Below are 14,207 nucleotides of genomic sequence, written 5' to 3' on the forward strand. Positions count from 1 at the left end.
TGGTGCCTGCGGTTGCAGGGGGAAGATTCCGTCGACCCACGGGAGATTTCTTCGGAGCTTCTAATGCAGAGAGGAGGCAGACTACCCCCACAGCATGCACCACCAGGAAAACAGTCGATAAGGCGGCAGGATCAGCGTTACAGAGTTGCAGTAGTCGTCTTTGCTACTTTGTTGCAGTTTTGCAGGCTTCCAGCGCGGTCAGCAGTCGATTCCTTGGCAGAAGGTGAAGAGAGAGATGCAGAGGAACTCTGATGAGCTCTTGCATTCGTTATCTAAGGAATCCCAAGAGACAGAGACCCTAAATAGCCAGAAAAGAGGGGTTGGCTACCTAGGAGAGAGGATAGGCTAGCAACACCTGAAGGAGCCTATCAGAAGGAGTCTCTGACATCACCTGGTGTCACTGGCCACTCAGAGCAGTCCAGTGTGCCAGCAGCACCTCTGTTTCCAAGATGTCAGAGGTCTGGAACACACTGGAGGAGCTCTGGACACCTCCCAGGGGAGGTGCAGGTCAGGGGAGTGGTCACTCCCCTTTCCTTTGTCCAGTTTTGCGCCAGAGCAGGGCTAAGGGGTCCCTGAACCGGTGTAGACTGGCTTATGCAGAAATGGGCACCAAATGTGCCCATGAAAGCATTTCCAGAGGCTGGGGGAGGCTACTCCTCCCCTGCCTTCACACCATTTTTTAAAGGGAGAGGGTGTAACACCCTCTCTCAGAGGAAGTCCTTTGTTCTGCCTTCCTGGGCCAAGCCTGGCTGGACCCCAGGAGGGCAGAAACCTGTCTGAGGGGTTGGCAGCAGCAGCAGCTGCAGTGAAACCCCTGAAAAGGCAGTTTGGCAGTACCCGGGTCTGAGCTACAGACCCGTGGGATCATGGGATTGTACCAACAATGCCAGGATGGCATAGAGGGGGCAATTCCATGATCTTAGACATGTTACATGGCCATATTCGGAGTTACCATTGTGAAGCTACACATAGGTAGTGACCTATGTGTAGTGCACACGTGTAATGGTGTCCCCGCACTCACAAAGTCCGGGGAATTTGCCCTGAACGATGTGGGAGCACTCTGGCTAGTGCCAGGGTGCCCTCACACTAAGTAACTTAGCACCCAACCTTTACTAAGTAAAGGTTAGACATATAGGTGACTTATAAGTTACATAAGTGCAGTGAAAATGGCTGTGAAATAATGTGTGCATTATTTCAGTCAGGCTGCAGTGGCAGGCCTGTGTAAGAATTGTCAGAGCTCCCTATGGGTGGCAAAAGAAATGCTGCAGCCCATAGGGATCTCCTGGAACCCCAATACCCTGGGTACCTCAGTACCATATACTAGGGAATTATAAGGGTGTTCCAGTATGCCAATGTGAATTGGTAAAATTGGTCACTAGCCTGTTAGTGACAGTTTGTAAAGAGAGAGCATAACCACTGAGGTTCTGGTTAGCTGAGCCTCAGTGAGACAGTTAGGCATCACACAGGGAACACATACATATAGGTCACAAACTTATGAGCACTGGGGTCCTGGCTAGCAGGATCCCAGTGACACATAACAAACATACTGAAAACATAGGGACTTCACTATGAGCACTGGGCCCTGGCTAGCAGGATCCCAGTGAGACAGTGAAAACACCCTGACATACACTCACAAACAGGCCAAAAGTGGGGGTAACAAGGCTAGAAAGAGGCTACTTTCTCACAGCCTTACACCGCTCGGCCATTCCGGCAGCCTGCGGAGCACTGCTCTGGAGGCTGACTGCCACCTCGCGAAACAGGCAGAGTTTGCACTGTTCTCTACTGGACATTTAAGTATGTGCCCAGAGACAGGTTGAGAGGACAGATGCATGTATGTACCAGAGTGAGCTCCAGAGAGACTGATGGGGACATAAGACTGGGGTAGAGCGAGAGATGGAGAAAGAGGAAGGTGCTTGTGTCGAGTCAGCAGCAGAGAAAATGAAACAAAGGGGCCTCCTGTGATAACCACACACTACTGCCTCACAAAGAACACACAGAGGGTGTGTGAAATGATATAGGCACAGCAGCCCGGCTAGCTCAGTCGGTAGAGCATGAGACTCTTAATCTTGATGCTTTTAAAAGGCTTCTCCATTTTCGGGTTTAACATTAACTCTCACCTTTTTCAGATATTTCGCTGAGGCTTAAAACTACACACACACACATCCTGCAGTTTGCCTCACGATTCCCACAGGACTTCACACAACGCAGCACTTCCCGCCCTGGGAGGCGCCGCTGGGAGCGGTCCTAGGCCGAGCCTTTCCTGCGCCCTTTCCTAGCCTGAGCCGCCCGTGCTTACAGCGAGCTCGGAGTCCGCTCCGGTCCGTCCTGTCCCCCCCCATCCTTTCAAAAAGAGGAGTTTAAGGTCTCATCCCCGCTGGTGTTATGATTAAAGTAGGTATGAAAACTACTTTATGTCAGCAGCGGGATTTGACCACGGGACTGGGGAAGATATTGCTCTTGAATGTGGCACCTTACACCGCTCGGCCATTCCGGCAGCCTCCGGAACACGTCTCTGGAGGCTGACTGCCACCTCGCGAAACAGGGAGAGTTCACACTGTTCTCTACTGGACATTTAAGTATGTGCCCAGAGACAGGTTGAGAGGACAGATGCATGTATGTACCAGAGTGAGCTCCAGAGAGACTGATGGGGACATAAGACTGGGGTAGAGCGAGAGATGGAGAAAGAGAAAGGTGCCTGTGTCGAGTCAGCAGCAGAGAAAATGAAACAAAGGGGCCTCCTGGGATAACCACACACTACTTCCTCACAAAGAACACACAGAGGGTGTGTGAAATGACATAGGCACAGCAGCCCGGCTAGCTCAGTCGGTAGAGCATGAGACTCTTAATCTCAGGGTCGTGAGTTCGAGCCCCATGTTGGGCGTGATGCTTTTTAAAGGTTTCTCCATTTTCGGGTTTAACATTAACTCTCACCTTTTTCAGATATTTTGCTGAGGCTTAAAACTACACACACACACATCCTGCAGTTTGCCTCACGATTCCCACAGGACTCCACACAACGCAGCACTTCCCGCCCTGGGAGGCGCCGCTGGGAGCAGCCCTAGGCTGAGCCTTTCCTGCGCCCTTTCCTAGCCTGAGCCGCCCGTGCTTACAGCGAGCTCGGAGTCCGCTACGGTCCGTTCTGTCCCCCCCCCATCCTTTCAAAAAGAGGAGTTTAAGGTCTCATCCCCGCTGGTGTTATGATTTGTTAGAGGGAAATCTGTTAACAAAATGAGACAGATCAATTTGACACAATAATATAGGTTTAATCGATTTTCAGCTGGGAACAACAGGCAGTCTCAACATAGAGGCCATGACTGAAGTTCAAAGTTCTGGTTCAAACACCAGTAGCATTTATACTGTAAAAACTACAAAAAACTGTGGTGAAGAGTTCACCATTGACGTAAGCAACTACAAGCAGTACAGATAAGATAATGAGGTGCCTCTGGAAAGAAGCACATGCACTTGTTGGCCTCATGGGTGGGTAAGTTACACTGACGTCATTCACCATATCTATCTTTTTGCACAACAAGAGATTATATGTTGCGTGCTGCTCATGGTAGCCCTGCCTTGCAACTACTTATCTGACCCTTTACAGAATTCCCCTTAACACGATATGAATGACTTGTGGTTTTTAGGACCCCTGTGCTAAGGAAGGATACACCCTTCTGTTCCACCCTGTTCATGCTGAGTGAACATTATGAAAGCAACAGTTGGTGCAGCTTTAAAGAAAAACTCTCATTCTAATGTGGCTGGGGCTTCTTGTGTGTTTCAGCACAGCTAACTTAACAATGCAGCATGTATATATATTTCCTAACTAATAAGTGTTTGTTTGTCCTAAATATGACCTGTCTTTTCTATTGAACCCACAGTCTGTCTTTTTTAAACATGTCATGTATTAAGCCTTTCACTACTTACATTGGTTTACAACTATCTAGCCTAAAATGCTTGTATTGGGTTTTGGGAATTTATGTTTGTATGTGATGTATTACTATTCTTCCTACATCATTCCTCCCTCTAGTTGATTATTCAACTACGTTTCCTACCTTCCTATCTATTAATGAAATTAGGGGAATCATCCCATACCCACTACTCTGTCCCTACCAATTTAGCTGTCATCCTTTTGCAACATGCTATTATTACCTGTAAAATAAGACACATGAAAAGCAACAACACAATCAAAGGCAACAAGGCCTTGAACAACCCCGACATCCAGGACGGCACCCATTCGAACCAGCCCTCAAACCACCTATCAGCGGCACCCCCCTCATCGATCATTTTCTTTTGTAGATCATGCAATGTCTGAATGGCCTGAGTTAATGTCCCATTGTCCGCATCATTGGCCGGCACATAAGTACAACAGGCCGATCCAATCTTGTTACACACCCCTCCTTCCATGGCCGTCATTAAATCAAGTACATATCTGTGTTGTATTATCATCAGCCTAAGGGCTCGAAGTTCTTCCTTGATAGCATTGAATCCATCTTCAGTTGCATTTATGGTCTTCATCAATTCAAAGCGCGTGATCTGCAGCCAGCGTGCAGTTGCCTTCGCCTGAATGAATGGTAGGATGCTACCAAAAAAGATTTGGGCATCATTAAATAGTCTGTGTTCCTGTGGAACATCTTTCCACACTTCAGTACCAAGAAACTCAGCAGCTCGTTTTGTCCGGTAATGGTGAAGCAAGGTTGTTGGACGGCTCATGGGATGGTCATGTAACTGAGAGATGTCCACACCTGGTATTACCAGGGAGGGGATGTGCAAAGTCACTAGGGAACAGAGGCCATTCCAGTTCGGGGGTAGTTGCATGTGGAGCCGGGCCCCACACATCCAGTAGTGATCCATCAGGCTGGAGGTGCCGCCCTGCATATCAGCGTTGTAGGTGGTGATGTTGCAGTTGAGGTTACTCCCCACCTTCACTGTCCCTTTCCCTCTGAAACAAAGAGAAAAATGTGTTAATTTCATTGCTATTCTAGGGTGTATGGTAGTCACTGTCCATGTATATCTCTGTATGTTCGCATCCCATATTTCCTGACATTGACCTATTATCTTATTAAAGCTTAGTGGACCTTGTGTCTTGGTACCATTCCATAATGATATTGCTCTACATGTGAACTTGGCCTCGGTATGCCATTTATCATGGGCAAATACTGATCCTGTGATACTAAGAACTGGCCTGCCTGCGCAATCAGGGGGCAGTGGTTCAGCTAAATAGTTGCTACATTCAGATGATAGGTAAGACCTTCCAAAAATACCTCGACGTAATACCCATTTTTCCCAATCTGGGTGAAACATTGTTTGCCCTGCTTCCTTCATTCTTGATATCTCTTCCATTATCTCTTGTTTTTCTGTCAGGACTTGTAGGACTTCTGGGGTGGTGTCAAATCTAGTTGTGTTAACTCGTGCAGTAGCAGGACTAACGTGAGTTGGCTGTAGCTGTGCTTTCATTCTGCATAAAAATAGGTGCAGGAGACAATGTGTAATGTTTGGGGATACCTCTTTAGGGAGATGTAAGTTATCTACTCCAGCAGCATGGGAGATGAGAGAGCATACATAACAACTGGTGTTGGATGTGGATGTGCCTATACTGTGCATGTGCTGATACCACACATTGTCAAACAAAGCAATATGGAGAGGGTGATGGTCAGTATCATTATCAACAGTTCTACGCATGCGTGTAGTAATTGATATAGGATCAAAAAAATTTAAATATCCAAGGGCTAAAAGCAGCAATATCAGTGCAACGAGGAGGAAAAACAAACATAAAATACATAACTGAAAAGAAGAATTGTCTAAGATTGAAGCTTTAGAGGGAGGCTTTACTCCGGTTGCTTCTCCTGTTCTCCCCCCTCTTTTTCCTGCTCGGTGTCCAAAGGGATGGATGGCATGGTTGGGGCCAGGCCGATATCCTGGAGGTGGTACCATAGTTTGTGGCCTTGGACTTTCACTGCTGTAGTTGTGCTGTCTGTCACTGGGAAGGGTCCATTGAATTTGCAGTCCTTCCACTTTCTGACAAAATTGGGAATATATACTAAAGTTCCCAAAGGTAATGGTGTTGTTGATCCTTTGCAGGAGATGCGTTGGCGCGCTTCTTGGCTGCACGTGTAACCTGTTTAGAGAAGAACTTTGCAACTTTGGTTAGCTCAGACATGTATTCATTCATTTCAGTTTGTACAACCTCAGGTGCACTCTCAGTCTCCAATTTATGTCTAGTTGATGGCACAAATGTGCTCATTGTTCTACCTGTCACTATTTGATGTGGAGTTAAATGATGATCTGATCCTGGGGTATTTCTCAAAGCAAAGAGTGCCAAAGGGAGGCAGTATAGCCATTTCTTCTTCAATGTCACACATAGTTTACTTATTCTGTTCTTGAGGAGGCCATTAAGGCGCTCCATAATTCCATTGCTTTGCGGATGATAAGGTGAGGACAATTTATGTGTTATTCCTAACAAGGTGGTGAGGTGAGAAAAGATATTATTGACAAAATGGGTGCCATTGTCCGATCTGATCCCCTCAGGGACACCCCATCGCGGTATTACCTCACAAATCAAAAACTTTGCAGCAGATTTGGCATCACAGTGAACACAAGATCCTGCTTCAATCCACCTTGAGAATGGGCAGACTACAACTATCAGATAGCGATAATGATTGCATCTGTCAATCATATCAATGTTGTCAATGTGCAGTTCCTTAAAGGGACCTTGTGGGCGAGGTATTGTGGAAGCTATTGCCTTAGATGTGGGATTTAGTGAATACTGCTGGCACACTGTGCAGGTGTGTATGTACATTGTAATCATCTCATGTATGTTCGGGACAAACCAATCCTGACGTATTTGGAGGGACATATTGTCTCTAGCAGTATGTGAAGGAAGATGTAGCTGGTTTAGAGCTATAAGTAGCAATGCTTGGGGCATGACAGGCTTCCCTGTTGATATTTGTCTGTATATTAAATCTGTTCCTGTCTGTGTGCATCCTCTGGCTTCCCACAACTGTTTCTCATGTTCTGGTGCATTTTCTTGTATCTCTCTTATATGCAGGTGAGCTGTCTCTGTGTAATGTCTGGATGCATTCAAAGAGTCTGAAGATGTCAATGTTTCACTAGCTAACAAAACTGTGGTATGTGTATCACTAAGAGGGTGTGTTGCTGCATCTTTGGCTGCCCAATCTGCCAGGGCATTTTCACGGGACACAAAATCCTGAGCATTAGTGTGGGCTGCGCATTTCACTACTGCAACTGCGTGTGGCAGTGTTAAAGCTTGTATCAAGTCCTCTAAAAGGGGGCGGTGCATGACAGGGCTTCCATCAGACTTGAGAAATCCCCGTCTATTCCACCGCATAATGCTGGAATGCACTGTTGTAGTAACATAGGCTGAATCAGAGTATACTGTTATTGTTTCTCCTTCCCCTTGTTTGAGGGCTGCCACTAAAGCTACTAATTCAGCAGCCTGGGCTGAATATTGAGATGGCAAAGTTATCTGTTCAGTTATCTGCAGTGTGTCTGAAGAGTTGTGCTGCATCGCTCTGACCACTGCAGCACCTGTATGTCTTACCCCTGTGTCCTGATCTATTGTGGAAGATCCATCCACAAAATACACAACACTACCTGGAATGGGGTCTTCTGTTGCTTGGCTACACTCATCTGGAGTATATGTGGCACAATCATGGGCATCATCGTCAGTGTCTGAAATGGGGTGTGCAAAGAAGGTAGCAGGATTGACTGTGTGGCATTTAACCACCTTCAAGGATGGTAATGATAGTATTATCTCATAGCCTGATACTCTCTGTGTTGTTAGTGTTGTTTTAGCTTTCTGGATTATTGCAAACACAGCATGTTCAGCATACAGTGTCAAGGGTGCACCCATGACAATGGGAGCACTTTTCTCTACTGCAAAGGCTGCTGTGGCTAGTGATTGTTCACAAGGGTAATGACCTTTCATGACAGAATCAAGTAGGCCACTAAAATATGCAATTGGTTTGTGGCCTAAAGGATACTTTTGGGTGAGGACAGCCATCATCACCTGGCCATTACAGTGGCAAAAAAGAAAAAACTCTTTGGTATAGTCTGGTGTTCCTAACACTGGTGCATTTGTTATTTCTGTTTTTATCTTACTGAAAGTTTGTTTCATCTCCGTAGTCCATGTTATCCTGTCTTTCTGTGTTTTTGCCTGTTTGATAGATGCAAGTAGTGGGGATATTAAAGTACTGTAGTCAAAAACCCATTGTCTGACATAATTACATAAGCCTAGGAACTTCTGCATTCCTTTCACAGTCTCAGGTTCTGTCATCTGCTGAATGGATTCTGCTCTCCCTGGCATAACTCTACGGCCTGATGCTGATAGTAGTTGCCCCAAGTATTGAACTTCTTCCTGGCAGTACTGTAATTTGTCCCTGTCTACCTTGTAACCTCTTTGAGCAAGGGTGCACAACAGGGACACAGTGTCCTTCCTACACTACTCTTCTGCTAGACTACAGATTAGTAGGTCATCAACATACTGCAAGACTGTGCTGTCACATTGAAAATTGGCGAGGTCATTCTTGACCGTTATGTTAAAGACACTAGGGGACTCACAGTACCCTTGAGGTAATCTGGAATACAGGTACTGTGAACCACGATAGGAAAATGCAGTCAAATAATGACTGTCTTGGTGCAGGGGAATGCTGAAAAATGCGTTCTTCAAGTCTATGACTGTAAAGTACCTAGCATCTTGGGGTATGTTGGTTAGGATGATGGAAGGATCAGGTACTACAGGGAATTCTGGTATCACTATGTCATTAAGGGGGCGCAGGTCTTGAATCATGCGCCACAAATTTCCCTTGGCCTTCTTTATAGGGTAAATTGGGGTGTTGCAGGGGGATACACCTGGGTATATGACTCCCTGCTCCACCAATGCCTGTATAACAGGTGCAATGCCCTCCTCTGCTTCTTTGGATAGAGGATATTGTCTCACTCTTGGCAGTATTGCTCCTTCCTTCAAAGTTATTCTGAATGGTACTGCTGTGCGGACGAGGCCTACATCATAAGGGCCTTTTGTCCATAAGTTAGAGGGTTCCTGCGCAAGGTCATTATCTTTGATAGGACTGGAGACATTTATTGGTATCACAGGCCTTGTCTCCAGTGTGGTGCGTAAAGGTACACTGTTTTGAAAAACAATCTCTGTCCTTCTAAAGTCATCAGCAAACAACTGGTCATCTGATATGTCGCCCACCTGCATGTTGGGATCACAAAAGATGACACATGCCCACATCACACCAGTGTGGTCACTTGCCATCAGGGTCCCATAGGTGGGGGACACTTCTAGATCCTCTATTTCCAGAATTAGGTTTTTGTCTAATGTTTCAAAACAGGGGCCCTGTCATCTAAAGAGGACGTTTTTGGGTAATTCAACTATTTTCCCTGTCAGTTCTGGTGTTTCTGCTATGATGGTGTACACTGCTCTAGTAAAGGCTAAAATGTCTACAGGTCTGGCTCTAACTTGGTTACCATCTGGGGGGTGTGTAACCATTGTCATGATGCGTGTACTAGATACTCCAGGTGTTGAACAGATCATAGTCCCATCCTCTTCAAAGTGAATAGTCATGTTTAATTTTGCCATGAGATCACGTCCTAGCAGATTAGCTGGTGCATTTGGGGAGAATAAGAAACATCCATCAACATACCTCCCCCCTATTTCCATCTCCACAGGTTTAGTGAATGGAACCCTCATCACAGCCCCGGAGAAGCCCTGTGTGTCCATTGATAAATTTGACAATGGCAGTCCCTTCTCACCGATACAGGACCTAGTGGCCCCAGTGTCGATGAGAAAGGTGTATTCCTTGTCATTTATGGCTACCATCACAGTGGGTTCCTCATCTGGCCTGTGGGTTACCGATAAGACTGGATACATGAGACTTCTCCTTGGGCACCTTCATTGGGCATATCCTCCCATGTAGTTTTGCTGGAATGGGTTCCCTCCCCTGACAGTTATCCCTCCTTGTAAGTTCTGGTGCTGCAAGGTGGGCTGCACTGTCTGCTGTGGCCCATACTGTATTTGGGGCACTGATTGCTGTAACTGTTGAGGCTGTATCTGTGGTTGAGGCTGCATTTGTATTTGGGGCTGTAAAGAAATGGCTCCCTGTTGCAGTTACCCCCCCACTTTTTGCCTGATACTGATGCTGACTTGACTGAGAAGTGTGCTGGGACCCTGCTAACCAGGCCCCAGCACCAGTGTTCTTTCACCTAAAATGTACCATTGTCTCCACAATTGGCACAACCCTGGCACCCAGGTAAGTCCCTTGTAACTGGTACCCCTGGTACCAAGGGCCCTGATGCCAGGGAAGGTCTCTAAGGGCTGCAGCATGTCTTATGCCACCCTAGGGACCCCTCACTCAGCACAGACACACTGCTTGCCAGCTTGTGTGTGCTGGTGGGGAGAAAATGACTAAGTCGACATGGCACTCCCCTCAGGGTGCCATGCCAACCTCCCACTGCCTGTGGCATAGGTAAGTCACCCCTCTAGTAGGCCTTACAGCCCTAAGGCAGGGTGCACTATACCACAGGTGAGGGCATAGGTGCATGAGCACTATGCCCCTACAGTGTCTAAGCAAAACCTTAGACATTGTAAGTGCAGGGTAGCCATAAGAGTATATGGGCTGGGAGTCTGTCAAAAACGAACTCCACAGCTCCATAATGGCTACACTGAATACTGGAAAGTTTGGTATCAAACTTCTCAGAATGATAAACTCACACTGATGCCAGTGTTGGATTTATTAAAAAATGCACACAGAGTGCATCTTAGAGATGCACCCTGTATTTTACCCAATTGTTCAGTGCAGGACTGACTGGTCTGTGCCAGCCTGCTGCTGAGATGAGTTTCTGACCTCATGCAGTGAGAGCCTTTGTGCTCTCTGAGGACAGAAACAAAGCCTGCTCTGGGTGGAGGTGCTTCACACCTCCCCCCTGCAGGAACTGTAACACCTAGCAGTGAGCTTCAAAGGCTCAAGCTTCATGTTACAATGCCCCAGGGCACTCCAGCTAGTGGAGATGCCCGCCCCCTGGACCCAGCCCCCACTTTTGGCGGCAAGTCCAGGAGAAATAATGAGAAAAACAAGGAGGAGTCACTGGCCAGTCAGGACAGCCCCTAAGGTGTCCTGAGCTGAGGTGACTCTGACTTTTAGAAATCCTCCATCTTGCAGATGGAGGATTCCCCCAATAGGAATAGGGATGTGACCCCCTCCCCTTGGGAGGAGGCACAAAGAAGGTGTACCCACCCTCAGGGCTAGTAGCCATTGGCTACTAACCCCCCAGACCTAAACACGCCCTTAAATTTAGTATTTAAGGGCTTCCCTGAACCTAAGAATTTAGATTCCTGCAACTACAAGAAGAAGGACTGCAAAGCTGAAAACCCCTGCAGAGGAAGACCAGAAGACACCAACTGCCTTGGCCCCAGAACTCACCGGCCTGTCTCCTGCCTTCCAAAGAACCCTGCTCCAGCGACGCTTTCCAAGGGACCAGCGACCTCTGAATCCTCTGAGGACTGCCCCGCTTCGAAGAATACAAGAAACTCCCGAGGACAGCGGCACTGCTCCAAAAGAACTGCAACTTTGTTACAAGGAGCAGATTTAAAGACCCCTGCAACTCCCCGCAAGAAGCGTGAGACTTGCAACACTGCACCCGGCGACCCCGACTCGACTGGTGGAGAACAACCAACTCAGGGAGGACCCTCCGGCGACTCTACGACTGTGAGTAACCAAAGTTGTCCCCCCTGAGCCCCCACAGCGACGCCTGCAGAGGGAAACCCCAGGCTCCCCCTGACCGCGACTGTCTTAACTCCATTTCCCGACGGCTGGAAAAGACCCTGCACCCGCAGCCCCCAGCGCCTAAAGAAACGGAACTTTTGTGCAGGAGTGACCCCCAGGAGGCCCTCTCCCTTGCCTAGGTGGTAGCTACCCCGAGGAGCCCCCCCCTTGCCTGCCTGCACCGCTGAAGAGACCTCTTGGTCTCCCATTGAAAACCGAAGGAAACCCGACGCTTGTTCCCACACTGCACCCGGCCGTCCCCGCGCTGCTGAGGGTGGACTTTCTGTGCTAACTTGTGTCCCCCCCGGTGCCCTACAAAACCCCCCTGGTCTGCCCTCCGAAGACGCGGGTACTTACCTGCAGGCAGACTGGAACCGGGGCACCCCCTTCTCTCAATTGAAGCCTATGTGTTTTGGGCACCTCTTTGACCTTTGCACCTGACCGGCCCTGAGCTGCTGGTGTGATAACTTTGGGGTTGCTCTGAACCCCCAACGGTGGGCTACCTTGGACCAAAAACTGAAACCTGTAAGTGACTTACTTACCTGTTAAAACTAACAATAACTTACCTCCCCCAGGAACTGTGAAAATTGCACTGTGTCCACTTTTTAAACAGCTTATTGTGTTTTATGTGAAAAGTATACATACTAAAGTAATGATTCAAAGTTCCTAGAGTACTTACCTGCAATACCTTTCAAACAAGCTATTACATGTAAAATTTGAACCTGTGGTTCTTAAAATAAACTAAGAAAAGATATTTTTCTATAACAAAACCTATTGGCTGGATTTGTCTCTGAGTGTGTGTACCTCATTTATTGTCTATGTGTATGTACAACAAATGCTTAACACTACTCCTTGGATAAGCCTACTGCTCGACCACACTACCACAAAATAGAGCATTAGTATTATCTCTTTTACCACTATTTTATCTCTAAGGGGAACCCTTGGACTCTGTGCATGCTATTCCTTACTTTGAAGTAGCACATACAGAGCCAACTTCCTACATTGGTGGATCAGCGGTGGGGTACAAGACTTTGCATTTGCTGGACTACTCAGCCAATACCTGATCACACGACAAATTCCAAAAATTGTCATTAGAAATTGATTTTTGCAATTTGAAATTTTTCTAAATTCTTTAAAGTCCTGCTAGGGCCTTGTGTTAGTCCCTGTTAGCATTTCTTTTAGAGTTTAAAAGTTTTGTAAAAGTTTGAATTAGATTCTAGAACTAGTTTTAGATTCTTAAAAAGCATTCCAACTTTTAGAAGCATAATGTCTAGTACAGATATGAATGTGGTGGAACTCGACACCACACCTTACCTCCATCTCCAGATGAAAGAGCTAAGGTCACTCTGTAAAATAAGAAAAATAACAATGGGCTCCAGACCTACCAAACTACAGCTCCAGGAGCTGTTGGCAGAGTATGATAGATCCAACCCCTCTGTGGATGGCAACACAGAGGATGATGATAGTGACTTGGAGGGTGATTCCCCCCCACCAGTCCTATCTAGGGAGAACAGGGCTTCTCAAGCCCTGACTCCAACAATAATAGTCAGAGATGCTGGCTCCCTCACAGGAGGGACCAGCACCTCTGAAATCACTGAGGATAACTCCAGTGAAGAGGACATCCAGTTAGCCAGGATGGCCAAAAGATTGGCTTTGGAAAGACAGATCCTAGCCATAGAAAGGGAAAGAAAAGAGATGGGCCTAGGACCCATCAATGGTGGCAGCAACATAACTAGGGTCAGAGATTCTCCTGACATGTTGAAAATCCCCAAAGGGATTGTAACTAAATATGAAGATGGTGATGACATCACCAAATGGTTCACAGCTTTTGAAAGGGCTTGTGAAACCAGAAAAGTGAACAGATCTCACTTGGGTGCTCTCCTTTGGGAAATGTTCACAGGAAAGTGTAGGGATAGACTCCTCACACTCTCTAAAAAAGATGCAGAATCTTATGACCTCATGAAGGGTACCCTGATTGAGGGCTTTGGATTCTCCACTGAGGAGTATAGAATTAGATTCAGGAGGGCTCAAAAATCCTCGAGCCAGACCTGGGTTGATTTTGTAGACTACTCAGTGAAAACACTGGATGGTTGGGTAACTGCAAATGAAGTGCATGACTATGTTGGGCTTTATAATTTGTTTATGAAAGAACACATTTTAAGTAACTGCTTCAATGAAAAGTTGCATCAGTATCTGATAGACCTAGGTCCAATTTCTCCCCAAGAATTGGGAAAGAAGGCAGACCACTGGGTCAAGACTAGGGTAACCAAAACTTCCACTGGGGGTGACCAAAAGAAAGGGGTTACAAAGACTCCCCAGGAGAAAGTGGGTGACACTAGAAACAAAGAAAAAGAGTCCTCTGTAGGCCCCCAAAAACCAGAACAGGTGGGTGGGTCCCAAGACACAACCCAAAACAAAGGTGGGTACCAGGGT

The 14,207-nt window shown here is 46.9% G+C and overlaps 1 protein-coding gene across 1 annotated transcript; it reads right to left on the minus strand.

Moving 5' to 3' along the window:
• Window positions 1-3,248: 3,248 nt before the first annotated feature.
• Window positions 3,249-10,119, minus strand: LOC138299248 (syncytin-2-like). The gene is made up of 2 exons (XM_069237379.1): window positions 5,774-10,119; window positions 3,249-4,930 (listed from the first exon to the last, which is right to left on the minus strand). The coding sequence occupies exons 1-2, from the start codon at window positions 5,920-5,922 to the stop codon at window positions 4,087-4,089; spliced, it is 993 nt and encodes a 330-aa protein (XP_069093480.1). The 5' UTR covers window positions 5,923-10,119; the 3' UTR covers window positions 3,249-4,086.
• Window positions 10,120-14,207: the final 4,088 nt, after the last annotated feature.

Source organism: Pleurodeles waltl, chromosome 6, assembly GCF_031143425.1.
Source record: "Pleurodeles waltl isolate 20211129_DDA chromosome 6, aPleWal1.hap1.20221129, whole genome shotgun sequence".
Classification (NCBI taxonomy): Eukaryota; Metazoa; Chordata; class Amphibia; order Caudata; family Salamandridae; genus Pleurodeles; species Pleurodeles waltl.

Bases quoted from the DNA above. Each gene is read 5' to 3' on its own strand.
- LOC138299248 (XM_069237379.1), bottom strand. From the start codon at position 5,922: ATGGTACCACCTCCAGGATATCGGCCTGGCCCCAACCATGCCATCCAT. The intron at 4,931-5,773 runs GTTATGTATTTT...TCTTTGTTTCAG, and splicing joins TTAGACAATTCTTCTTTTCA to AGGGAAAGGGACAGTGAAGG.